General features: G+C 42.0%; 2 protein-coding genes across 18 annotated transcripts in view; one reads left to right on the forward strand and one right to left on the reverse strand.

Annotated features, from left to right (window-relative positions):
- Positions 1–18406, forward strand: part of ZMYND11 (zinc finger MYND-type containing 11) — a 75231-nt gene extending 56825 nt beyond the window's left edge. For 9 of the 17 annotated variants that reach the window (XM_006041438.3, XM_025264067.2, XM_044927928.1 and 6 more), the window contains 11 exons: positions 5336–5413; positions 5863–5955; positions 7867–7954; positions 8445–8500; positions 9625–9702; positions 10525–10643; positions 13332–13539; positions 13920–13988; positions 14753–15025; positions 15331–15516; positions 17218–18406. In XM_006041438.3, the coding sequence (XP_006041500.1) occupies positions 5336–5413; positions 5863–5955; positions 7867–7954; positions 8445–8500; positions 9625–9702; positions 10525–10643; positions 13332–13539; positions 13920–13988; positions 14753–15025; positions 15331–15516; positions 17218–17340 (1371 nt within the window). In that variant the 3' untranslated portion in view covers positions 17341–18406. The remainder of the gene's footprint in view (positions 1–5335; positions 5414–5862; positions 5956–7866; positions 7955–8444; positions 8501–9624; positions 9703–10524; positions 10644–13331; positions 13540–13919; positions 13989–14752; positions 15026–15330; positions 15517–17217) is intronic. The other 8 variants (XM_044927927.1, XM_044927935.1, XM_044927929.1 and 5 more) reach the window with 4 other exon arrangements.
- The window catches only part of DIP2C (disco interacting protein 2 homolog C), a 310254-nt gene continuing 297777 nt past the window's right edge, over positions 15114–27590 (reverse strand). Inside the window, exon 39 of the mRNA XM_044927925.1 lies at positions 15114–15132. Coding sequence (XP_044783860.1) covers position 15132 — 1 coding nt within the window. The 3' untranslated portion in view covers positions 15114–15131. The remainder of the gene's footprint in view (positions 15133–27590) is intronic.

The raw sequence follows: 27590 nt of genomic DNA on the forward strand, positions 1-27590 counted from the left end.
TCCCCTTTTGTCAAGAGCTGTCTGCTTAGTTGTGTTACAGACGGGATTGTGTTTACCCTAGAAGCTACTCCTTGAATTTCCGTTATAGTGGCTTTTTCTCAAGGCATATCAATGTTCTGGTTTGGCCAACAGGCACTGACTCTGGTGTGAATGTCATGGAAGGCAGCTCACAACACGTTGCCTAAGAATTCCTCAGAAGTCTTAGGGTGCAGCCCTGGACAGAACTGTGTGCGCTGTTGATGTCTTTTGTGAAATACCAGATCTTTAAATTATAACCAGAAAGTGTTACAAAGCAAGCCAAAGAATTGAGCAAATGTGAAAACAGGAGAAATGTTCTGTCCCTACAGATTGTTGTACGAGGCTGTGCACATGTTCTGGTCTTCTCTTTTACTTGCCTGCCTTCTCGGAGCAAGCTCCTCAGCCGCATGTGTGGGAAGTGGGCCCCCAGCTCCTGAATACACCAGGAGCAGCGTGAGGTCCTGGCAGCTCTTCACCTACCAACCAGTCAACCAGAGTGTTCACATGTGTTTGAGTTCTTGCCCTGCATCTTCAGTAGAATCCCGTATTTGTCACCAGAAAAGATGTATTGCAGCAAGTAAAACATTAAACAAGTTAACACAGAGGCTTTCAGCAAAATGATCCCCCTTTGACATGAAACTTGTTTTGTTGACTCCCATACAGCAAGAGTCAGTGAAGCTTCCAGTATGTAAAGTGAGAAGAACCAAGAAGTAGTTAAAATGTCAGAAAGATGCCTTTCTGCTGTTGTGAGCAAGTAGAGAGAGAGACTCTAGATCCGGCGTCACTCGAGAAGCCAGCTTGGCGGCCCTGCCTCGACTCTGCTCGGTGTAGCAGCAGAGGTTGGGTGGGCACTGCCTCTGCCTGTGTGCAGAGTGGCTCTCACCTGGCTCTGGCAGTGACGCTCAGTCAGGACCGCCTGCGAGAAGCGCCTGTGGCCTGGGGACTGCCGGTGCCCGGGCTCCCTGTAAACCAGTGACAACAGCTCTGGGTGACACGTTTTCCCTTGGGGGTGAAATTTACAGCACAGCGATTTGCACAAGTCTTGCATGTGTCACTTGAGAAATAGACAAACACATAGCTGTGGACCCAAGTCCACCGACTTAACGCTGAGTGCCGCTCACACCAGACGGACACCACTCGCATCAGTTTCCGTCAGATCTAAGTCAGGCTTGGCCCAGAACTTTGTATAAATGGGTGCAGGCCATTGTTCAAGGCTTTCCCAGGCGGTTCTAACGCACAGCCAGAGGTGGTGAGCACTCGAGAGGGATGCCTGAATCTAGGTGGCACTTTATAAAACAGGAACAGACTTTCTGAGGTGGTAATATTTTACCAGAGTTGGAGCTGTGAAGGGTGGGCGTGGGTCACATTGCAGTTTTTTGCTGGAATAGTCACTCTTGCAAGCGTGTGCCACCACTTTGATTGCACACTGGAGAGGAGAGACACTCTAGCACCTTACCCTAAGCAAATTTAAACATGATACAAAAATTAGATTTCTGTCCTCTAAATTATTATTTAGTTTTGTAAAATTAAGGCCTTTGACCTGAATTCTGTACATTTGGAGTCTTCCCTAAAAGAAATGTTGCTGCACTTGGTTATCCTAATTAGCAGTTAATCTGAAAATGTTTAAACAGGTGAAACCAAAGTAAAAGCGTTCTGAGAGCATGTAATGTCCATCTATTTTGTAGATTCTCTACGGAAAGGAAATAGTAACTGAAAATAGAGCTTTATTTAAGCAAAGGAATTACACGAACAATATAATGCACTGTTACCTAAACTTAAGCCAAGTGAAATAGGGTTTTCCCTACTGTTTGAAAAAGTTCAGAATTTTGTTTCAAAGGAAGAGCAAGCTGGTAACGATGTACAGGCATGTGGTGGTGGTTTAGTTGCTAGGTCCTATCTGGCTCTTGCAACCCCTGGACTATAGCTGCATCCCCCTGCCCCATGCTCCTCTGTCCATGAGATTCTCCAGGAAAGAATAGTGGATTGGGTTGCCATTTCCTCTTCCAGGGGATCTTTCCGACCCAGGGATCGAACCCACATCTGCATTGGCAGGTGTGTGCTTGATGGGGAAGCCCTTACACAGGCATACCTCGGAGATACTGCAGGTTTGGTTCAGACCACAACAGTGGAGCGCATATCACGATCAAGTCAGCTCACGCATTTGTTGTTTTCCCAGTGGATATGAAAGCTGTGTTTACATTGAACTGTGGTCTGTTAACATGCAGTAGCATTATGTCAGAAGAGGTAACTACCTTAATTAAAAAGTACTTTATCACAAAAAACTAACCATCATCTAAGCCTTAAGTGACAAAGTGAGCAAATGCTGTTGGAAAAAGGGCCCTGACAGACTTGCTCAATACAGGGTTGCCACAACCTTCAGTTTGTAAAATGCACAGTATCTGTGAAGTGCAATATAGCGAGGTATGCCTGTAGAGACACTTTGGTTCTAGCACTGCATAAATCTCACCCATAGAGAAACACTGAATTGCTTTATTTTCTGAGGCTCTAAATCAAAAGGGGTTGGGTTCTGACTCACAGTGAAAACCTTCATCCGTTGATGTTGAGAGTGCAGAGAGGAGAGAAATGCATCCTGTGAACTTGTGGAGCTCACAGCCACTCTGGAGACCCAGCAGCCCGGTTGTGGGGCTTCAGTGAGCACGCCTTCCCTGGCGGTCTCTCCAGTGATGCAGACTGCCCGCAGTGGTGGGCGTCGGCCTCGGGGGCACTCCTTGCCTGGTTGAGCTCGAGCTATTCAGTGGGAGACCATGAGTGGAGACTCTTCTGACCCTGCTCGGTCTGGCACATGTTAGTGAGCTTTTAGTAATACTTGAGCACTGCATACAATGCTGGTTCTGTGTTTCCCGTGAATATTGTGTTACCTGTTAAAAGAACACAGATCCCACAAGTAGTATCAGTATGACAAGACTTCTGATCTGTAGGTTGCTGTCACACCTGAACTTACACAGATGTGTGATTTAATGATCAGGGTGATGTTTGGGATCAGCAGTGTTAGTGCTCCTGAAATACTTCAGAGTGAGCAGGACAGAGCATGTAGTTGGAAGCACTGGGTTTGTCTGTCTTTGGCTTGCAAGATCTGTTCCCCAGCCAGGGATGGAACCCGGGCCATGGCAGTGAAAGCCTGGAATCCTAACCATGAGGCCACTAGGGAACTCCCTGGAAGCATTTGTTCTTATTCTCCTCTCTTTCTAAGGGAATATAGGTTTCCCAAGAGGTAAGAAAAAAGGTTTCTTGGCCTTCTTAATATTTCTTCCCTGTATCCAACAGAAGTTGTTTAATAGAGAAAGCAGTGCATGGAGGGATGGCCGTGTCAGCAAGAGTGTTTCCACAGCAGTGTTAACAGCTGACGGTTTCAGATCTGTTGTTTTGCTCTGGCTTACCGGAGGGAGCAACTAATAGTTCTCACGTGTTTGTGTGCCTGGGGCTTACGCAGGGGATTTATTCATTTATTTTTTAATTGAAGGATAATTGCTTTACAGAATTTTGTTGTTTTCTGTCAAACCTCAACATGAATCAGCCATAAGTGTACATATGTCCCCTCCCTCCTGAACCTCCCTCCCATCTCCCGCCCCATCCCACCCCTCCAGGTTGATACAGAGCCCCTGTTTTGGGGTTTCCTGAAACATACAGCAAATTCCCATTGGCTGTCTATTTTACATATGGTAATGTAAGTTTCTGTGTTACTCTCTCCATACATCTCACCCTCTCCTCCCCTCTCCCCATGTGGGGATTTTGTTTAAAGTGAGAATTTACAAGCTACATCAAAGTCCCTTTTCCCAAAGATTATACAACCTGGGGTTCAGGAAATATCATTGCATTTTAAACTCCACATGTACACCATTGGCACTTGGTCTTGGCCTCATGTCACAACCCAGCTTCCCTGGTGGCTCAGCTGGTAAAGAATCCTCCTGCAATGCAGGAGACTTGGATTTGAACCATGAGTTGGGAAGATCCCCTGGAGAAGGGAGTGGCTACCCACTCCAGTATTCTGGCCTGGAGAATCCCATGGACCGTATAGTCCATGGGGTCACGAAGAGTCAGACACGACTGAGCGACTTTCACTTTCATGTCACAACCACCTGAGGAGTTAACAGTAGATGAAGGAACAAATGGTGGAGACCTTTGCCTGGAAATTCCAGTTCAGATGCTTAGGGTGGGAGCCCACCAGTGTATCTGGAGTGTGGCCAGGGTGAGAAATGTGTTCTGCAGTCTGTAGACAGTAAGGCCGTTCACCAGCCACGCCCCAGTGAGTCTGGGGAGCGGGGCGGCGATGGCGCCAGGCATGACCTGTGCGAAACTGCTTCTCATCTCAGAGGACGGTTTCCACTTTTGACTCAGATGCCTTCGTGCTGTGAATGTATAAGCACTTGGTTAAGCCATAGCAAAGGTTTGTCATTTACACGAGAAAACTTTGCTCCTTCCAACGTATTTAGCATTACTGAGATGACTTCCTGTGTGTAAAGTTCTTAGGGGAGTAAGTAATAATGTCACTGGGTAGAGACTCATAATGCAGCAGCCTGAAAAAGTTACAGCATTTATTTACTAGTGGGCCAGACTGCTCTGTCCTCTGCAGGGCGGACTGCTTATGGTCCAGTATCTCTCGTGGTTGTCTTAGCCTCAACTAAGAAGTTTGGAACATTGGTCCTTGTTTCCTAGCTGTCTAGAAGTGACATTAAAGGTAAAATCCTTCTTTAATTCATGTAAAATTAAGTTTTCTGAGACAGAAATGAAGAAACCTAATTAGCTTTTAGGCAAGACTAATGGAAATTGAAGTTATTACTGAAAAGACCCATAACACTTCAAAGTAGAAATGTAGATGTGTGTGCTTCAGTGTATGTAATTTCTAAGTGACAGACTTTTAATAACCTTTTTAATAGAAAATAATGTTATATTGAAATTCACTGTTCAACATTGTTATTTTAAAATATCCCTTAAAGGATTTCAGCCATTGATTTTTTAAATAAAACAAGTGATTTCTACGTTACATCATTATTGTTGTTTTATTGTTATTGTCATTATTTTTTGTCATCTGAAAACTGAAATTTTAAAACATCGAGAAAAGAAAACTGCATCATTCTCTGAGGTGTTATGTCAAGGACAGTATATTTTCTGATTCTTACATTGTTAACATTAAACGCTACTTCTGGTATGCAAATTTTGGAGATGTGTTGGAAATAGTACATCGTTTGAGAAAATCTATATTTGCATACTATAATCTTATATATATAGACATCTTTAGCAAGAATATAGACTTACAAATGATCAGATTTTTTATCTTGGCCTTCTCTGTTTCCAACAGAGCGTCAAGAAGAAAAACACCAACAAGCAGGAGATGAGCACATACCTCAGGTTCATCGTCTCCCGCATGAAGGAGAGGGTAAGTTCCGAGGGCTCTTCGAATCGCCTAAAGTGTGTATATTCCTTCGGAGTTCCTGACAGGCAACTGGCACGTACGCGCAGTGCAGCGTGAGGGGTGGAAGCCGCTGCTGTCTTGCGCTTTTGTGCTCTGAATAGTCCGTAAAATGCTCTTAGATTTGTTTTGTCTTTGTTTTCAACACAGGCATTTCTTTAGCTGCATTAGGTTAGAAACATTTACATTTTAAACTTCCATTTATCAGAAAGAACATTTTCATTGATACTTAAGTCTTTAAAATGAAACTGAATTTTCCGAAATAACTGTTCTTTCTACTCAGACCTTAAGGAATGCCACATTAAACTATAGTGCACATACATCTTTCGTTAAGTTCTCAAGTACTTGTTGTTTAGAAATTGATGTTTTACCCCTCTCTAGCCACGTTTAAACTGATGTGTCTCATGACCTTTCAGGCTATCGACCTTAATAAAAAGGGGAAGGACAACAAACACCCCATGTACCGGCGCCTGGTGCACTCGGCGGTGGATGTCCCTGCCATACAGGAGGTAAAACTCGCCAAGCGCAGCCCGGCTGCGCACCTGCCCTACTCCTGCCTCAGCAGCTGTCCTTGTGAGGGGCGTGCTCACCCGCTGGTGCCCAGCAGGGGTCATCTTTTAAGAGTCTTTGTTTTAAGCAACCTGTAGATTCTTGACACTTGTTGATTAAAGAAAATATATTACAGCCTGATCAGTGTAACGTTCCAGATGCAGTCACCATGCAGCTGTATCTTCCTGGGCTCGGCGGCAGCACTGGGGAGTTGCTCCCCAGGGAAGATGAGAGCGCAGATGTGATCTCAGGTCTTGGGGAACAATGACATGCACTTGAACAAAGCAGGTTTTTAACTAGAAAACTTAATCTCTCTAGTGAAGTTCTTGATTTTACCTACTTAGCTGAGGGCCATTAATGGGTTTGTTAATATTTAATTACAAATGCAATGAACATTTTGACGTGCTTCCAGTTAGATTTGCAGATACACCAATTCTGAAGCTATGTGTCATTTGAGTTTTAAAATCTTATGGTTGGCCATAATAGGAGTAATTTTAAATCATCTGCTCATTCCTTAATCTGCTTAATAGCTGGAAAAACTGAAGGTGTATTATTTCAGTGGAAGAAAGGGGCAAATGAAGGTTGTTCATAAAAACGAGCAATTTTAATTTTACCTCTTAGCCCTACACTGCGTAACTTCTGAGAACAGTGAAGAGCCTGGCCGTCCCTCCTGCCCTCTCCCCATGGTACCCCCACATTCTGCAGTTTGACTCCCTCATTTCAGGGAGTTTAGTAGCTGGGCTGATGGTGTCTTATTAGCAAGTGCTGACCATGAGCAGAAGCACCCTGAAGGAAATGAAGAGGAAGAAGACCAGGTTTTTATGCTTCCAAAGGTTTACGGTGGAGACCAAAATGCGAGCTGTGATGCTGCATGAGGACTGCTGGGTGTGGGTGTACCCACCTGGGTGCAGGCAGGCAGCCTGGTGGTACCTTGCGCCCCTGAGCCAAAGACTGTGAGGCGCTCAGGGTGGAGTTTGGGTATCAGTGTTCATGGAAGAGCCCTGTGACCCTCGATGCCAGACAGAAGCCATCGACTGTCGTCTTGGTGCACAGAGGACCAGTGAGGACTTGATTTTAAAACTATGTCAGCCACCTAGCTCTAATTCAGAATTGCCTTGTCTTCTTTGTGGTAATCTTTCACAGAGGCTAACAGCTCTTTCTTCTTTCAGTTTTATTTTCCTAACTTACATAAATTTTGTGCTTCTCTGGTGGCTCAGATGGTAAAGAATCCACCTGCAATGCAAGAGACCTGGGTTCGATCCCTGGGTTGGAAAGATCCCCTGGAGAAGGGAACGGCTACCCACTCCAGTATTCTGGCCTGGAGAATCCCATGGACTGTGTAGTCTGTGGGGTCACAAAGAGTCGGACACGACTGAGCGACTTTCACTTTCACTTTTCATATTAGTGACTGTTCTTGAAACCAGAGCCCTGAGAGAGTTGCTGAGAAAGTCATTCTTATTTTTCAAAGAAGCCCTGTTAATTATAGTACAGGCCTGTGCGTAGCATATTCCCTACATGGTAGATAAGTAGTTAGGTCTCATCAACCCCACTACCAAAGCTTTCATTATGTACAGCACGTAGCCGCAGCTTTTATCATTGTTACAGATGAGATGTTCATGCTGCAGTAACAACGTGGCTGAGGATGTGGGACCTTCTGCACTTCACCGTCCTGGAATACCCTGACTGTAGACGGAGTTGTGGGTTTCTTGTATGAACATTCTGTCAGTATGGACACAGGAGCAGTAGACACAGGGGCAGTTGTAATGCCATTCTGGAAAATCTTGCTGTTTCCCACACTCTCACACTGTTAAATTGATGGCAAGTGTTTTCAGTATTAACCATTGGCCATTTTGGTTTTTTTCCCTCTGCAGAAAGTGAACGAAGGGAAATACCGAAGTTACGAAGAGTTCAAAGCTGATGCTCAGTTGCTTCTCCACAACACAGTCATTTTCTATGGAGGTTCAATAATTTTTTTTCTGTATTTTTTTTTTTATTCATATGTTTACACTGCATGTTGAGAAATATCTTTTATAAAACATTACACTAAAACAATACCTGAACAGTCTATAAGTGAGTGATAATGTTAGGGTTTAAACTTAAAAATATTTAGTAATATAGATAACTACATATAGCTTATAGAATTGACTGGCCAAAAGCAGAACTCTAGTATTTGTTTTTTCCCTTCAATATCCCCTCATTCAAAAGTAGTGAAAGAGGCCAATCTATACTGAGAGTATTAAGTTATGTTGAATATAAAATTAAAGCTGCCTATTTACTTTTCTTTTACTGCCTGAATTATATTTTGAATACATGTGTTTATTTTCCGTGGTATATGTCCACTTTTGTTAAACTGAAAGAGAATTTAAATGGCTATATTAATTTTGGTAGTCTTGTGTTTCCTGGTGGTCCTGTGATTACTGGTAACAGGCATCTGTCTTTATAATTACAGCAGACAGTGAGCAAGCTGACATAGCACGGATGCTCTATAAAGACACCTGTCATGAGGTACTGCCACACCTAACACCTGAATGCTTGCTGTTTTCTACATTAACCTATTTTAGAATTCCATTCTGATATGTACATTTTAATTTTGCCATTTCTTTAAATATAATGTTTGACATAAATATACCATGTTTGACATACATGGTATATACAATGCAAACAAGAGAGACGGGGGCGGGGAGAGAGGCTAGAATTCTGGCAGAACTGTTCTCAGAGACTAATTCTGGGAATTAGACTTAGTTACTAAGTAACTTCTAGTTAGAACAAGAGGAAATTGTTTTCCTTAACTAAAAGCAAATTAGTTAATATGACTGCATGTAAAGTGTGTTGCACTGGGCAGGCACTCAAAAATGTTACCCTCTTTGAAAGATACAAATTTGAGTTCTTACTACACTACACAGGCAAAAAAGCAACCCAACATCAGCATTCATAATTAACAATATATGAAATATATATTTAGGAAAGATTTTTTTGGGTGGCCTTTCTTATTTAAAACATTCATCTATAACCATATTATCTTTGCAAAAGTGTCTCAATTTATATAAAAAGTTTTGTTTCTTTATTCCATTTATGATATGACTCTTCCATTCATTAAACATGTTTATTGAGTGTGTGCTGTGTGCTGAGTTAGGAATAAAATGGGAGTCAGGATGCTGGCTTCCTGCTCATACAGCTGCGTTCTGAGGAAGGAGACTCAGGAAAAGGAGAGACAAATCAGTTTCTTTACAAAAGTTACAGAAAATATGAAAGAAAACAGGACTAAAATGGAGAATGAGGCAGAGTAAGGGCTGCTTTTATTGGTAGTGGTATTTTCTGTGGGCATATCAAGAAGACATTTCTGGGGAAATAGCCTTTCATGTATGTGTTGAACTGGAAGGTATCGGTGAGGCTGGGGAGCCGAGGGCAGATGCAGTGCGCCCTGAGGAATCAGTCTTCTATTCCGAGTGTACTCGGGGCCCTCTTGGGAGGTTCAGACAAGAAAGTGGCATTGGAGAATTCAAATGTGAAGCTTAAAGAACACTACTGAAGACTAGAAACATGAAAGAGAGTGCTGATTCACAGGCATCTGGCTAGTTGTATGCATGCATATATTTTATGTAGGCTAAATAGTTACTTTTCTTTTTCAGCTGGATGAACTACAGCTTTGTAAGAATTGCTTCTATTTATCAAATGCTCGTCCTGACAATTGGTTCTGCTATCCTTGTGTATGTGAAATTTTGAGATTTTCTTTTCTTTTTTTTAACCTCTTCAGTGTCTCTGATGTACTGCTCTAAGGAAGTTTATTCCAATTTACTTTAAGATTATAATGCTTCTAAACATTTCTCTTCATATCATGGTTTTAATGAGTATAGAAAACTGAAACATAGGAAAAAAACAACTTGGGGTCAGTATCCATTTCTTACTTTAAAATGAGAACTTTAAGAATAGGAATAAACATCGAATCCCTTAATAAATAAAAATTTTTCATTATCTCACAAGAAATCTAAGTCTTTATATATAGCTGTGTGATTTCCCCTAGAATGACATGTTAGTGCCAAAGGTTTCTCCTCTCCCCCCCAACAAGGGCATAAGAGCCTGCCTGAAAGCTCCCACTTTTTGAGACATTACTGTGCTCTTCAGTCACTTGACGGTCTCATTAAAATTTGCATCTCTGACTTAGTAGGTTGGGAGGAGGGCCTGAAAATCTCCCATTTCTTACAAGCTCCCAGGGTTGGACTATATTTCATGAAGCAAAGTTAGGGTGTTCAGTTTGCCTTTGTTACTCACGTGGGTCTTGGTTTCCTTCCAGAGTTCCATGGGCTGTCAGGAGATTCTTTTCACTCCACATTGCTTATGGAAATTTTAATTTTTTGGTGTTTTTCTTGGAGGCAAAAATCAACCAGTCCTGGGGTGGGAGTACATTCTGTGCGTTTAGGACTTATAAAAGAAGTATTGCAAATATTATACCTAAGTAGGTCAGTATTAATGATATACTTGTATGTAATACTTTACAAGTAATATGACAAGATAAAACATTTTATTTCCAGATACCTAATCATGAGCTGGTTTGGGCTAAAATGAAAGGTTTTGGATTCTGGCCGGCCAAAGTCATGCAGAAAGAGGACAATCAGGTTGATGTCCGCTTCTTCGGTCACCATCACCAGAGGTAATATCATGACCCATGAGCCACCATCACCGCCGGGCCTTTATAAAGGAGCCCTGAGGTGGACCCAGGGCTGCAGTTACCGGTGCTCTGGGTGCTTTGCCATCAGAACAGTGTGAAGTGTGTTTTAAATTAAAAAACAAACCAGCATGTAACTTGACTGGGCACCTTACTGGGACAGTTTCAGTGGCAGAATTTAGAAGGGTAAACTCAGAAGGGTGTCAATGGTGGGAATTAAGTGGAGAGCTTCTCAGCATGGTCCATTTCACAGAATTGTATTGTCCTTGTGGGAGTTTCAACCAACTTTTCAAGGTTCTGTCAGAGTCACAGACAAAAATAATCAACTCGGGAGTATAGGAGAGTGTGGGTCTTGCGATCTAAGAATGGATATGAGGGAAGAACTTTGACCTAGTGTTTTGAATTTCATTAACAGTTAATTTAGAAAAGTGAAGAATTGTTATGCAGAGATCACCATGAATATAGTAAATATTCTTTAGCTAGTACCTCATATCTCTGCACCTAGTGGGGAAAGAAAAGGTAGACACGTGATTATGGACTGTCCCTCCATATGCTCAAACCAGAGCCTGCTGCTGCCTCCCGAGCACAGAGCAGGTTGTGATGCTTTGTCCTGGTGAGCAGGTCTGCAGGGCATGCATGTCTGACTCTCCGTGCTGCCTGTGGTTGGAGGGTGGATGGCACAGGCAAGAAAGAAGGGGCACATCCTGTCAGATCGCAGGCCCATCTTATTGTGCACAGACTCAGAGAATTCTGAATTTGGATTGACAGATGTGTAGGTATAGCCAGATCCAATTTTCTCTCTTTTTATTAAACTTTAAATTGTAGGGTGTGTTCTGTTTCCCTTTTATAGTATAGATCAGACTGCATGTCTCAAACTTGAAACCTGATTATCTATAGTAATGGAGATGATTGAGAGAATAGGTATGTTGTATGAATTGCATTGAGACTTAATAAGGTCTCACATTAAGACTATTCATTCAGTTTTATTAAATCCAAGGGATACATAATTTAACAGGATAAAATTCTTTCCTAGGTCACAAGTTTATTTCAGGTAGTCAGCACTGCTTATGATGGAAATCCCCCTCAAAAACATACTGCTTTTAAAAAGTGTTTTAACAGTTTTTGATTGCCCAGTAAATGTTTGCTGACTGAAAGAGTAAATAAGAATACAGGATTTAATGGCAAGGAACTCTTCCACAAGCAAAATTGTATTTGCACTTCTTCTCAAGTGTAGTTTACTTTGGTTTCTAATATAGCACTGTCCGATGACAGTTAATGTAATATTTATAAATAAGTTCAAATTTAACAATTTCAGCTGTCATTAGCATGTAACCATATGGATTACTGTATATTAAAAATGTGGTTTTAAATTCTAAAGCAAATAGCTTAGTTTACACAAGCAAGTTAGAAGTCTACATTTATAACATTAGGCATATATGCCAGGATTCTCTGATGCCTTCAGAACAGTTTTAGGTCTAGTATTTCTGTAACTCCATAGTAAGACTGGAAACAGTAAATCCTGGTCTATTCCTAGTGCTGTATCCCACCGCATATCCTCACTGGTGACATCCTTCTCTCTTCGTGTCCAGAGTCATCTAGACTGTGTGTGCAGCATTGTTCCTCCTTGTTTCTCAGTTTAGGGCAGTGGCAATGCATGTAGGAGCACTAGCGTAGTTACCGGGAAACCTAACCATTAGGACCCTCGCTGCGTTCCAGCTGCTAGTTAATAGCTTACCTTAAGCCCATCTGGGCAGCATCTCCGCAAGCCGTCAGATGAGGCAGGAACAGTTCTAGGACTGTACACTCTGTGGTGCTTTCACTGGCCCGTGGTCAGCCCCAGGTGAGTGGATGCAGTGGGAGACTAGGGCTAGTAAGTGATTAGTACCCAGGAAAGTTTTCTTCAGTTTCTATTCTAGCTTTCTTCCTGATAGAACCAAATGTAGTTGTAGATCAACTGTGGGCTCACAATTGAGTGCTTGGTTGCACAATGGTATACACTTTCCCACTTGTTAGTCATGGTCTATCTAATGAATAGGGATGTGATGACCTCATTTTATATGTAACTGTCTCATGAACATTTCTGGGCATTTGCAAATGACTCTATAGCTTCCCTGGTAGCTCAGCTGGTAAAGAATCCGCCTGCAATGCAGGAGACCCCAGTTTGATTTCAGGGTCAGGAAGATCCTCTGGAGAAGGGATAGGCTACCCACTCGAGTATTCTTGGGCTTCCCTTGTGGCTCAGCTGGTGAAGAATCCGCCTGCAATGCAGGAGACCTGGGTTCGATCCCTGGGTTGGGAAGATCCCCTGAGAAGGGAAAGGCTACCCACTCCAGTATTCTGGCCTGGAGAATTCCATGAACTGTATAGTCCATGGAGTTGCAGAGAGTCGGAAACAACTGAGCGACTTTCACTTTCTATAATTCTAACATGCAAGTAGCTAGATTTTGAGTAATTTATAGTATTCAAAACAATGAGATATTGAACACTTTAAAAAAGGCTTATGAGTCATTCTCACCCTGAGGACTTTACTCTGATGACTGTGAAAAACAAGTCAATTCACCTTTTTTCTACTTGGTAAAAGTTTTTATTCAAGCCACAAACTGTGCTTTACAATGCACAGAGTTTCTGCCGTTTGGGAAACTTCTAACTGTCTCTTTTCAATGTTGTTCACAGGGCCTGGATTCCTTCTGAGAACATCCAGGACATCACAGTCAATGTTCACCGGCTGCATGTTAAGCGCAGTATGGGCTGGAAGAAGGCCTGCGACGAACTGGAGCTGCATCAGCGCTTCCTCCGTGAAGGGAGGTTTTGGAAGTCCAAGAATGAGGACCGAGGGGAGGAGGAGGCAGAGTCCAGCATCTCCTCCACCAGCAACGAGCAGGTGAGGGCGCCAGTGAGAACCTGTCAGTTGTGCTCCGGAGGTGTGGGTGCCAGGACGCACTGGCATGGAATGAGCAGGTGGTGACTTCTTCCTTCACACAACATTTGTCAAGTGCTCCGCAAAACAAACCAGAAACAGTCCTAGTTCACAGAAGCCACCACCACTGATCCAGATTTGACCAGCACATTAGTTAGCTCTTTCAAGCCCTCTGCCCAGAGGAATCATTCAGTGAGTGCCAACCATGTGGTCTTGAAAGAGCTAATGTGAGAGGGACACAGCAGGTGCCCACCTCTCCCCTGTGGGTCCATGGCTAGTCTTCCAGCAGAGAAGTGTTTTGTGGTGTCAGGAATAATGTGCTGTTACTTTGATGATGTCCACAGCTAAAGGTCACTCAAGAACCAAGAGCAAAGAAAGGACGACGTAATCAAAGTGTGGAACCCAAAAAAGAAGTAAGTTGCCCACCTTGCAGTGTCCCGGTGACAAGTGAAACCGGAAATACTTTCACAGTTGTGATCCAGGCAGTGCTCCTGACAGGTAACTTGCAAAAAGGATTGCCATCAGAGAGCAACCAAGTCGGACCCAGACTGCCCGCTGCCCTGTCACTAGGGTAACACACGGGAGTATCCAGTTAAGCAGTACTGACCACGTCTGGCTAAGTGGGACAGTCCTTTGCTGCACTGTCTGGGAACACTGATATTTTCTCATGGCACTAATAAAAAACAGTTTTTAGTGTTTATCCAGCAGATCAATGAGACCAGCATTTGAAAACTGAAAGAAACTGTGGCTAAGTTCAGGCTTTTACAATTCTGTAATCCAGGTACATTTTAAAACCAGGGCACAGTACCACCACATACTCAGTGAGGGGTGGTCTAGGGTATTTGTTTCTGAATCTCATCCAAAGAAGTAACGATAAATTCTAACGATCTTACACAGTAAACTTTTTGTTTAGTTTCCTTCTTTGAAAGGAAACACCATAATATTAGTATTAATGGAATTGTAAATGAAGTTCCTGTAGAATGATTGTACCTATAAATGGCATATGTTTTAATTTTTTTTTATTTTGAATTGTGGTCAAATACACAAAAGAATTTTCCATTTTCTTACATGATTGTTTGAACAGCAGTTGTATGGCTGTTTGTATCACTCTGTTTTTTTTTCAGATAGAGCTTGCTCTTGAACTAGTAAATCCTGTGGCACTTTCCTTATCCTTTAGGAACCAGAGCCTGAAACGGAAGCTGTAAGTTCCAGCCAGGAAATCCCCACGATGCCTCAGCCAATCGAAAAAGTTTCTGTGTCAACTCAGACCAAGAAGTTAAGTGCCTCTTCCCCAAGAATGCTGCATCGAAGCACCCAGACCACCAGTGATGGAGTGTGTCAAAGCATGTGCCATGACAAGTACACCAAAATTTTCAATGACTTTAAAGACCGAATGAAGTCTGATCACAAGCGAGAAACTGAAAGAGTTGTTCGAGAAGCTCTAGAAAAGGTAACATAGCCCTCAGTGCCAGCGCTGCCTCAGACACACGGGCGGGTTAGGTGACTAGTCTTCCTCTTGTGGCTTTACGTCGCTTAGGCATCAACCAGGTAGCAGCTCTTTAAAACAAGGAATAAAACATCTTTTTATAATACATTAAATAACAGGTACTTTCTCACCTAAATATTTTATGGCCCTTAATGAAATAAAGGGAACAGGTACATCACTTAAGTAGAAACTATGTATTAAGGTTTTGCTTAATGGTTTGTGTAAATTATGAGCTGACATACTCTGGGTTAACTTTTTTTTCATCTCAGCTGCGTTCTGAAATGGAAGAAGAAAAAAGACAAGCTGTAAATAAAGCTGTAGCCAATATGCAGGGTGAGATGGACAGAAAATGTAAGCAAGTAAAGGAAAAGTGTAAAGAAGAATTTGTAGAGGAAATCAAGAAGCTAGCAACACAGCACAAACAACTAATTTCTCAGACCAAGAAGAAGCAGTGGGTAAATACCACTATTTTCTTAGAATCTGATTTATGAAAGAAAAATACCATAGGTATGATGAAAATTAATTCAGAAAGATCTATATGGCATATGTAAAAATCCTGAAATATAGTCTTAATGTGAAACTGTCAACTTTAATTAACTTAAACTGTATTTTAACTCCAGATCCCACATTTCTCAGTATTTGCTCAAAATTATTTTGTTACATTGAGATTATGATACTTTGGGACATAGATAATTTATACAAGTTTTCCATCTATGCAGGTATTTTATTTTGATAAGTGGGCTGGCCCTGATAGGTGATATTAACTTATAAAATTGTAGATGTAAGTATCATAATAGCAAACTAAGGATTTTCAGATTTTACTGCACTTAACATACATTAGCTTCTAGTAAAGAAATTGATTGCTTTATAAAAGTAACATCTCACTGGTCTCTAACGTAAGAACTGACAGTTCACCAAGGACGGTGCCCTGAGGGTCGTCTGAGGCTGTCTGCTCTCCAGTCTTCTCCCCTGTTTTGCTAATTTCCACTGACCTGTCGTCTTCAGCTCACATCTGCCTTTGAATCCCTCCAGTCATTTTTCACTTCAGTTAATGGACTTCTCAGCCACAAGTCTGCTTTTTGGTTTCCATCAGTATCTTTTTATTGATGTTTTCAGTTTGCTCATACATCATTTTCTTGACTTTCTCCATGTCTTCCTTTAGTTCTTTGCACTTCTTTAATAGGTGTTTTAAAGTCTTTATCTAGTATATCTGCCAGTAGGTTTTTTACATGGACCGTTTGATTGATTCTTTTTCCTTTGAATGGTCATACTTCCTGCTTCTTTGTATGCCTTGTGATGTTTTTTGTTGTTGAACACTAAACATTTGAGTCTAATAACATGGTAACTGGAACTCATTTTCTCCCCTTTATCATAGTTTGCTGTTGCTGTTTCTTTGATTGTTATGGCTGTCTATTCCTAGGATCAGACTTAGGTGTAAATTAAATGTCTTCTTAGGTCTTTTCTAAGCCTCTCCTTGGGTTTGCACATTGACTTCCTAATTCCCCCATATGTGCAATTGATTTTGAGTGGCTTGCAAAAGGGAAGTCACTTCAGAGGGAGGACTTGTTTTTGGTTGGGGAGGGGTGCAACTGTTAATACAGTGGCCGCCCATCTGTGACCAGAAGCAGCAGTCTGCAGGACACCTGCCAGGGGGCTCCATGCACAGCCATCTGGGGCTGCCGGTGGGCAAGAGGTAGCTGTTTCAGTGCTAAGAGCCAAAATAACCAGATTGACCATAACTTACTGTTCCACCCTTCCCCAGACCTCAGGGTTCCAGAACAGTCCCTTCAGATTGTGCAGCAGAGCTGCTGTGTGTGTGGGGGGGGTCCTTGTGCTGCCGCTCCGTCATCGTTTCAGAACCTTTGGACCTTTTTAGGAAAAGAGAAATTATGCTTGTGTGCTGCTGCTGTTAATGACCTAGTACAGATGGAAGAAGTTGATGTGCCGAGTAAGCTTTGAGTTTGCTGATAATGACTTCGTGCTGAGCCTCAGTCATCCCATTGTTTCCCTACTGTCCTGCTCAGGACAGAAACCGTGTTGATGTTCTTGGTGATCCTAGTTTACACTTGAGTCAGAAAGATCTTTGAAAGCACAGTTTTAAAGTCTGTAGTTGTACCCAGTTTCGTTTACCTGCTGGTCACGGTTTCTTGCTGCAGTGCTACAACTGTGAGGAGGAGGCCATGTACCACTGCTGCTGGAACACATCGTACTGCTCCATCAAGTGTCAGCAGGAGCACTGGCACGCGGAGCACAAGCGCACCTGTCGCCGGAAAAGATGAAGGCTGGCTCTTCCTGGAGAATCACTGACGACTATTCCTCTCAGACACAGCGGTTTTTGTTTCCAAGAAGCCAAAATTGTTTAGAATTTGCTTCCCATTTTGCACCAGCCTTTAAACACTTTTCGTGAAGAAATTTTGCACAGTAGTTTAAATCTTTTGTTAACACTCCTCTGGAGTTTTTCAGGGGGTAAAAGTAACATCAGTGGAGGGTATTATTTTAAATAAATTTTAATTGAGAGTTTGTTGCATTTTCAGCAAATTTTAAAACATTTTTAGGTTTTACAGAGATTTTAACCTTTAAACAACAGATCTTTAAAAAACAGGTGAATTACAAGTGAGTTTAACAAAGAAACATTTAAAATAGATCTGAATGTAAGAACTACAGAACTGTTTCAGAAATAAAACATACTACCTTGATGTGAAATTTATTTCTTAACCTTGTTGAGCTGGTTTTGTTCAGCTTACTTTACTGTTTAAAGGCATTATCTATTGGTTATGCCAGTGGGTATATGATTGAATTTAGGGAACAGGGTTGACACAGCAGGTGCTAGTCCTGCATATTTTTTCTTAAATGTTTCCCAATTGTGTTTTTCATTATTTCTTTTCAATATATAACTTTTATAACAAATTATTAGCTTTGATCTTGTAGTTTAAAATTGCAGGGAACTGGGGTAATCTTTTACTGAGCTGGATCTTAGAGAAAATGAATATTTAAATTTTAAAGTTTGCACATTTCATCTTTGTCCTAACATGAGTGCTTGTAACAAAATAACAAAAATAAAAAGCCAAAAACTACCTTTATCCATACAAGAAATTATAGATGAGGCATACAGATTTCTTTACTGCTTCCCTTCCCTCCCCAAGTGTCATCTGATTGCCTACTATCTGGTGTCACCTCTTCTAGCATAAGTTAATACTGAAAGGAAAGAAAGCACTTAAGTTTCACAGAAGCCGTTATGTTTGTAGTAATGGATCATTACCTACTAATGAACTCCATCACTGTACACAGAATGAAGAATAATGCATGTTAATTTTCTTGTATTAAAGATGCCGTGATTTGTAAAAAGTCTGTATTTTGCGGAATGTCTGGATTAAGAAGCATTACCAATAGGAATGGATCGATAGTTAATTTTTTTTATACATAGATATATAAAATACAGCCAGGAAACCTTAATTTTAAAAAAAAAAAAACAAACCCTCACAATTTATGTTTTTTCAAAGACTGATCTTAGACCAAGTCAAATTCCCATTTATCATTTAGTTATTTTTAAGGTTAGAGAAATAATTTGTAAATATTTATTTACACCTTCGATATTTATTAAAGCAATTACACACAATGTAAGTGAGAGAATCAGGAGAAAAGACCTTTCAAAAAGTTTTCTCCAGGTTTGTCAGGGTCACTCTAAAGACAAAAATGTACCCAAGTCTTCTGTGAAATAATCCCCCACCCAGTCCTGATGCTGTTGCAGATGGTGGTGACACAAGTTAACCGACAAGCTACTGCCCAGTGGTGCCCAGTGGCTCGGAGGACCTGTCTGGTAGCCACACGTCAACACCATCCCTGAACTTCGCAGGCACGTGGCATTCTCGGTCCCTCCTCATTGCTGTGTGATTGGTCAGCGTCGCCATAGTGCCGTGGTCTGGTCCAGACGACGTAACTGAGAACACTTACCTTCTCTGATTGTTTTCCAAGTTTTAAAACTTCGATCCACCCCTATGAGAGCAAGTTATTGTGGAACTATTTTTGGTGTGAAATCATTCCAGAGTGTGTACTATTTACCGATAGCTGCATGAAAGTAAGACTCGTGTTACTTTGGCTTTTTTGTCTCCGTTGACACGGTTGCACATTTCCAAGTTACTACAGCGTGAAAACTGTGTGTTTAAAAAAAAAAAAAAAACAAAATTAAAAAAAAAAGAGATTGTGGCCTGGTTTTGTAAAAGTTTTAGGTAAAATTACAATTGATTGTTTAGGAATCATTATTAAAAATTTTCTGCAAATCATAAAGCTATATCAAGGTGTTGAGCTTAGCCACTATGCACATTGTAATTACTCATTGTGGCTGTCCAGTTCTTCGATGCATTCTGGCATTTTGTAAGCTGCTCTGACTAGCAATATATAGACTCATTTAATGTGTTAACATTGGTTAATAAATGTATTTAAAAAAACTGCCTTTAATAAATTGTTGATTTAGTCCATTCTCCTAGACCAAAACAAACACAAGTATATCACATAGTAATCATATACTGTTGGCTATCCACTGGTGACTATTTAACTTTGTAAAAATCAGTTTGTTAAAAACAGTTCTTTTAAACACTACATGTAAAGTTGGATTTACTTTTACCAGTTCTCAAAAAATTCAAGTTTGACTACAAAGCCCTTTTTCTTGACCTTTAGACTAGGCTGAACATACAGATAGAAAATTGTTCAATAAACATTTGAAATTAGTCAATAAACATTTGAAATTAGTCAATAACATCAATTTCAATGTATCCAGACTCAAATCCATCATCTTGTTCTCACTTCACTCCTTCAACCAGTTCCCATGATGGTGATCTCAGTTCAAGCCAGCATCACCCTCCTGCCAAACCATGATGTAGAAGTGGCCCGACCCTCTCTTTGCCTCCCCCTCTAATTCAGTGGTTCTCAAATTTCTGACTTCAGGATCACAAGAGGGCTTGTTCTCTCCCCACCCCCACTTTCATTGCTAACAAGCTCCCAGGTGTTGCTGACGAGGCCATCCTTTCAAAGGCACTGCTTTACTGATGGAAATAAACAGATACGCAGAAGGCCCCAGTATCTTACAGAGTCCTAGGGCCCATCCTTAGACTTCCACCCCCAGAAGGATCCAGGTCCCTCAAGTTAACAATCCTGGATCCAGCAGGATTAGGCAAGCCAAGAATAGAATTGGTAGCAAGAGTCCTGTCACTCATTTAGATCAGAGACTCTCAAACGTCCAAGTGCACACAGAAAACCTGGGGGTCTAAAGTGCAGAGTCCAACTTAGACCACCTGGGGTGGGTGGAGCTGGGCATTCTGCCATTCTGGCCACGGATGACACCCGAGAGGCAAGTTCTTAACTCCAAAACTGCAACTCGCTGCTGAATAACCATCTACAGGACAATGTTGGATCCCACCAAAAAAAGATACCCCACAGCAAGGACAAAGAAGCCCCAACAAGACAGCAGGAGGGGTGAAACTGCATTCAGATTCAAACCGATACCCACCAGAGACGCTCGGAGGGCTCAAACAAAACCTTATGGGCACCAGGACCCAAGACCCCACAGACGGAGCCAGACCTGCCTGAGTGTTTGAGTGTCTCCTGCAGAGGCATGGGTCAGCAATGGCCTGCCCTGGGGATAGGGGCTCTGGCTGCAGCAGACCAGGGTCATGGAGCATACACAAGCCCTCTTGGAGGAGGCTGACATTAGCCTCACTATAAGCTGAGCAGATGACTCAGAAACTGCATAAAAGTTATACCAAAGAAGTTTTTGCACTGTTAAAAGTTCTAGGACACACAACAGATTTTGCAACTTGGGGATCTGACAAAGGGACTGAGAACCCCCAGGGAATCTGACTATGGAGGCCAGTGGGATTTGATTACAGAACTTCCACAGGACTGGGGGAACAGACTCTTGGAGGGCACAAGCAAAACCTTGTGCGCACCAGGACCCAGGAGAAAGGAGCAGTGACCCCACAAGAGACTGACCCAGACTTGCCCATGAGTGTCCAGGAGTCTCCAGTGGAGATACGGGTCAGAGGTGGCCTGCTGTGGGGTCAGGGGCACTGAATACAACAGTGCCTGCACAAGACCTTTTGAAGGAGGTCACCATTACCTTCATTATCACTACCATAGTTTGGCAACAGAAAACTACCATAGATTATCAACAGAAAATTGGATTGAAGTTATTAAGCATGGCCCCACCCATCAGAACAAGGCCCAGTTTACCCCACACTCAGTCTCTCCCATCAGGACGCTTCTATAAGCTTTTATCCTTATCCATCAGAGGGCAGACAGAAATGAAAACCACCATCACAGAAAACTAATCAAACTGATCACATGGACCACAGCCTTGTCTAACTCAATGAAACTATGAGCCATGCCATGTAGGGCCACCCAAGACGGGTCATGAAGGAGAGTTCTGACAAAACGTGGTCCACGGGAGAAGGCAATGGCAAACCACTTCAGTATTCTTGCCTTAAGAACCCCATGAGTAGTATGAAAAGGCAAAAAGATAGGACAGTGAAAGATGAAACTCCCCAGGTCGGTAGGTGCCCAATATGCTACTGGAGATCAATGGAGAAATAACTCCAGAAAGAATGAAGATACGGAACTAAAGCAAAAACAGCACCTAGTTGTGGATGTGACTGGTGATGGAAGTAAAGTCCAATGCTGTAAAGAACAATGCTGCATAGGAACCTGGAATGTTAGGTCCATGAATCAAGGTAGATTGGAAGAGGTCAAATAGGAACTAGCAAGAGTGAATATCGACATTTTAGGAATCAGTGAACTCAAATGGACTGGAATGGGTGAATTTAACTCAGATGACCATTATATCTACTACCATGGGCACGAATTCCTTTAGAAGAAATGGAGTAGCTCTCATAGTCAATTTTAGAGTCCAAAATGCAGTACTTGGATGCAATCTCAAAAATGACAGAATGATCTCTGTTCGTTTCCAAGGCAAACCATTCCATATCACAGTAATTCAAGTCTATGCCCCAACCAATAATGCTGAAGAAGCTGATCAGTTCTATGAAGACCTACAAGACCTTCTAGACCTAATTTTCATCATAGGGGACTGGAATGCAAAAGTTGGAAGTTAAGAGATACCTGGGATAACAGGCAAGTTGGGCCTTGAAGTACAAAATGAAGCAGGGCAAAGGCTAACAGTGTTTTGCCAAGAGAACGCACCAGTCATAGCAAACACCCTCTTCCAACAACACAAGAGAAGACTCTACACATGGACATCACCACATGGTCAATACCAAAATCAGATTGATTATATTCTCAGAAGCTGAAGATGGAGAAGCTCTAGAAAGTCAGCAAAAACAAGACTGGGAGCTGACTGTGGCACAGATCATGAGCTCCTTATTGCCAAATTCAGACTTAAACTGAAGAAAGTAGGGAAAACCACTAGACCATTCGGGTATGACCTAAATCAAATCCCATACAATTACACAGTGGAAGTGACAAATAGATTCAAGGGATTAGATCTGACAGAGTGAAGAACTACGGAGACAGCTTTGAGACACTGTACAGGAGGTGGTGACCATCCCCAAGAAAAAGAAATGTAAAAAGGCAAAATGGTTGTCTGAGGAGGCCTTACAAATAGCTGAGAGAAAAGAGAAACTAAAGACAAAGGAGAAAAGGAAAGATATACCCATCTGAATGCAGAATTCCAAAGAATAGCAAGGAGAGAGAAGAAAGCCTTCCTCAGTGATCAATGCAAAGAAATAAAGGAAATCAAAAGACTGAGAAAGACTAGAGATCTCTTCAAGAAAATTAGAGATATCAAGTGAACATTTCATGCAAAGATGGGCTCAATAAAGGACTGAAATGGTATGGACCTAACAAAAACAGAAGATCGTAACAAGAAGTGCGAAGAATACACAGAGGAACTATATTAAAAAGACCTTAATGACCCAGATAACCTTGATGGTGTGATTATCACCCAGAACCAGACATCCTGGAATACAAAGTCAAGTGGAGGTGATGGAATTCCAGCTGAGCTATTTCAAATCCTAAAAGATAATGCTGTGAAAGTGCTGCACTCAATATGTTAGCTAATTTGGGAAACTCAGCAGTGACCACAGGACTGAAAAAGATCAGTTTTCATTCCAATCCCAAAGAAAAGCAATGCCAAAGAATGCTAAAACTACCACACAATCGCACTCATCTCACACACTAACAAAGTTATGCTCAAAATTCTCTAAGATAGGCTTCAACAGTACATGAACTGTGAACTTCCAGATGTTCAAGCTGTATTTAGAAAAGGCAGAGGAACCAGAGATCATACTGCCAACATCCACTGGATCACAGAAAAAGCACCACTTCCAGACAAACATCTACTTCTGCTTTACTGACTACATCAAAGCCTTTGACTGTGTGGATCACAACAAACAATGGGAAATTCTTCAAGAGATGGGAATTCCAGACCACCTTGCGTGCCTCCTGAGAAATCTGTATGCAGATTAAGAAGCAACAGTTAGAACCGGACATCAAACAACAGACTGGTTCCAAATTGGAAAAGAGTACATCGAGGCTGTATACTGTCACTCTGTTTATTTAACTTATATGCAGAGTACATCATGCAAAATGCTGGGCTGGATGAAGCACAGCTGGAACGAAGACTGCCGGAAGAAATATCAATAACCTCAGATATGCAGATGACACCATTCTTATGGCAGAAAGAAGAAAAACTAAAGAGCCTCTTGATGACAGTGAAAGGGGAGAGTACAAAAACTGGCTTAAAACTCAACATTGTAAAAACTAAGATCATGCCATCCAGTCCTATCACTTCATGGCAAATAGGTGGGGAAAAAATGGAAACAGTGACAGACTTTATTTTCTTGGGCTCCAGAGTCACTGCAAATGGTGACTGTAACTATGAAACTAAAAGATGTTTGCTCCTTGGAAGTAAAGCTATGACCAACCTAGACAGCATATTAAAAAGCAGAGACATTACTTTGCCAACAAAGGGCCATCTGGTCAAAGCTATGGTTTTTCCAGCAGTCATGTATGGTTGTGAGAGTTGGACTATAAAGAAAGCTGAGCACTGAAAAATTGATGCTTTTGAACTGTGGTGTTGCAGAAGACTCTTGAAAGTCCCTTGGACTGCAATGAGATCAAACCAATCAATCCTAAATCAAATCAGTCCTGGATATTCATTGAAAGGACTGATGTTGAAGCTGAAGCTCCAATACTTTGGCCACCTGACTCATTGGAAAAGACTCTGATGCTGGGAAAGACTGAAGGCAGGAGAAGGGGATGACAGAGGATAAGATGGTTGCATGGCATCATTGGACTCAACGGACATGAGTTTGAGTAAACTCCAGGAGTTGGTGATAGCCGGAGGTCTGGCGTGCTGCAGTCCATGGGGTCGCAAAGAGTCGGATGTAACTGAGCGACTGAAATAACTATTATTAGATATTACTGCCAAATATTAAACCATTAAATAGTATCCAGTAACATTAAATATTAAACCATATAAAAGGGACAGGTTAAATTAATTCTAACCTCTAGAAAATAGTGGAAGAAAAAGGAGCCTGGAGTGCTATATACAGTCCACGGGGTTGCAAAGAGTTGGACATGACTTAGTGACTAAACAACAAGAAACCTAGTATGTCCAAAATACTTCAAAATTTGACTTCTATAACAGTGAGATATTTTACATTCTTGTTTACGCCAAGTCTTCAAAATGCAGCATGTGTTTCATGCTTTCAGCAGATCTCCATTTGGACCAGCCATGTGTCATTCTCCTGTGGCTGATGACTACCCACGCTGGACAGAGCAAGCTAAAAACAAGAGCTTTGTGTCACCAAGTTAAGTGCTCCCATCAGCACCTGACCAGGTGTTGGTATTCATTGAGCAAATGTGTATTAGAGGGCCTGCTTGATACTTAGGTGTTGATGAGAATTCATCAGTTTTCACCAGAACTCGACCTCTTTTAATGGTAGGCTCTTAGTTTTTCAGTCTGAATTTTGAAAGCTTAGAAATCTTCAAGTCAGCAAACCTCTAAACTGACATTTCAATTAGACGGCCCAGCAAAGGTGTCCTAAGGATGCCTTTGGCTCTATAGGGCAGTTGGAAAACCTTTATCTAACTCCTCAAGCTCACACTGGACAGAAAGTCGAGACCCAGGGCTGCTTCAATTCAGGAACCAGGTTCGTGGTATCACACCTGCTCTTCCACAGCCCCATGAAGATGGTCTGTGGCCTAATAAATCCTGCAATGATAAGAAATAACCCCTGCCCTCCAGGAACAGGAAACAGTGTAAGTGAAGGTACAGATCGCTAAAGCAGCTTCCAGGCAGACACAGTGCTGACATTCATTCAGCACTTGTGTTGGATGCCAAATGCACGATAAACAGCATGTTTCCAGTCTCTATGTAGCTTATACTCTAGCGAGGGCATCGTCCAAGTAAGTGCAGCTTTAATTATAATCCAGAGTTGGGTGCAATGAAGAAAAAATACAGGGCTACAGGATACCGAGAAAGCTATGACAAGAGGGGAAACCATTCAGTTCAGTTCAGTTCAGTCGCTCAGTTGTGTCCGACTCTTTGCGACCCCATGAATCGCAGCACGCCAGGCCTCCCTGTCCATCACCAACTCCTGGAGTTCACTCAGACTCACGTCCATCGAGTCAGTGATGCCATCCAGCCATCTCATCCTCTGTCATCCCCTTTTCCTCCTGCCCCCAACCCCTCCCAGCATCAGAGTCTTTTCCAATGAGTCAACTCTTCGCATGAGGTGGCCAAAGTACATGAGTTTCAGCTTCAGTATCATTCCCTCCAAAGAAATCCCAGGGCTGATCTTCAGAATGGACTGGTTGGATCTCCTTGCAGTCCAAGGGACTCTCAAGAGTCTTCTCCAACACCACGGATCAAAAGCATCAATTCTTCAGTGCTCAGCCTTCTTTACAGTCCAGCTCTCATATCCATACATGACCACAGGGAAAACCATAGCCTTGACTAGATGGACCTTTGTTGGCAAAGTAATGTCTCTGCTTTTGAATATGCTATCTAGGTTGGTCATAACTTTCCTTCCAAGGAGTAAGCGTCTTTTAATTTCATGGCTGCAGTCACCATCTGCAGTGATTTTGGAGCGCCCCCAAAAATAAAGTCTGACACTGTTTCCCCATCTATTTCCCATGAAGTGATGGGACCAGATGCCATGATCTTCGTTTTCTGAATGTTGAGCTTTAAGCCAACTTTTTCACTCTCCACTTTCACCAAGAGGCTTTTGAGTTCCTCTTCACTTTCTGCCATAAGGGTGGTATCACCTGCATATCTGAGGTTATTGATATGTCTCCTGGCAATCTTGATTAAAGCTTGTGTTTCTTCCAGTCCAGTGTTTCTCATGATGTACTCTGCATATAAGTTAAATAAGCAGGGTGACAATATACAGCCTTGACGTACTCCTTTTCCTATTTGGAACCAGTCTGTTGTTCCATGTCCAGTTCTAACTGTTGCTTCCTGACCTGCATACAGATTTCTCAAGAGGCAGATCAGGTGGTCTGGTATTCCCATCTCTTTCAGAATTTTCCAGTTTATTGTGATCCACACAGTCAAAGGCTTTGGTATAGTCAATAAAGCAAAAATAGATGTTTTTCTGGAACTCTCTTGCTTTTTCCATGATCCAGGGGAAGTTGGCAATTTGATCTCTGGTTCCTCTGCCTTTTCTAAAACCAGCTTGAACATCAGGAAGTTCACGGTTCACGTATTGCTGAAGCCTGGCTTGGAGAATTTTGAGCATTACTTTACTAGCGTGTGAGATGAGTGCAATTTTGCGGTAGTTTGAGCATTCTTTGGCATTGCCTTTCTTTGGGATTGGAATGAAAACTGACCTTTTCCAGTCCTGTGGCCACTGCTGAGTTTTCCCAATTTGCTGGTATATTGAGTGCAGCACTTCCACAGCATCATCTTTCAGGATTTGAAATAGCTCCCCTGGAATTCCATCAGCTCCACTAGCTTTGTTCGTAGTGATGCTTTCTAAGGCCCACTTGACTTCACATTCCAGGATGTCTGGCTCTAGGTGAGTAATCACACCATCATGATTATCTGGGGCGTGAAGATCTTTTTTGTACAGTTCTTCTGTGTATTCTTGCCACCTCTTCTTAATATCTTCTGCTTCTGTTAGGTCCATACCATTTCTGTCCTTTATCGAGCCCATCTTTGCATGAAATGTTCCCTTGGTATCTCTAATTTTCTTGAAGAGATCTCTAGTCTTTCCCATTCTGTTGTTTTCCTCTATTGCTTTGCATTGATCACTGAGGAAGGCTTTCTCATCTCTCCTTGCTATTCTTTGGAACTCTGCATTCAGATGCTTATATCTTTCCTTTTCTCCTTTGCTTTTCCCTTCTCTTCTTTTCACAGCTATTTGTAAGGCCTCCCCAGACAGCCATTTTGCTTTTTTACATTTCTTTTCCATGGGGATGGTCTTGATCCCTGTTTCCTGTACAATGTCACGAACCTCAATCCATAGTTCATCAGGCACTCTATCTATCAGATCTAGGTCCTTAAATCTATTTC

The sequence above is a fragment of the Bubalus bubalis genome, chromosome 14 (assembly GCF_019923935.1).
Source record: "Bubalus bubalis isolate 160015118507 breed Murrah chromosome 14, NDDB_SH_1, whole genome shotgun sequence".
Taxonomy (NCBI): Eukaryota; Metazoa; Chordata; class Mammalia; order Artiodactyla; family Bovidae; genus Bubalus; species Bubalus bubalis.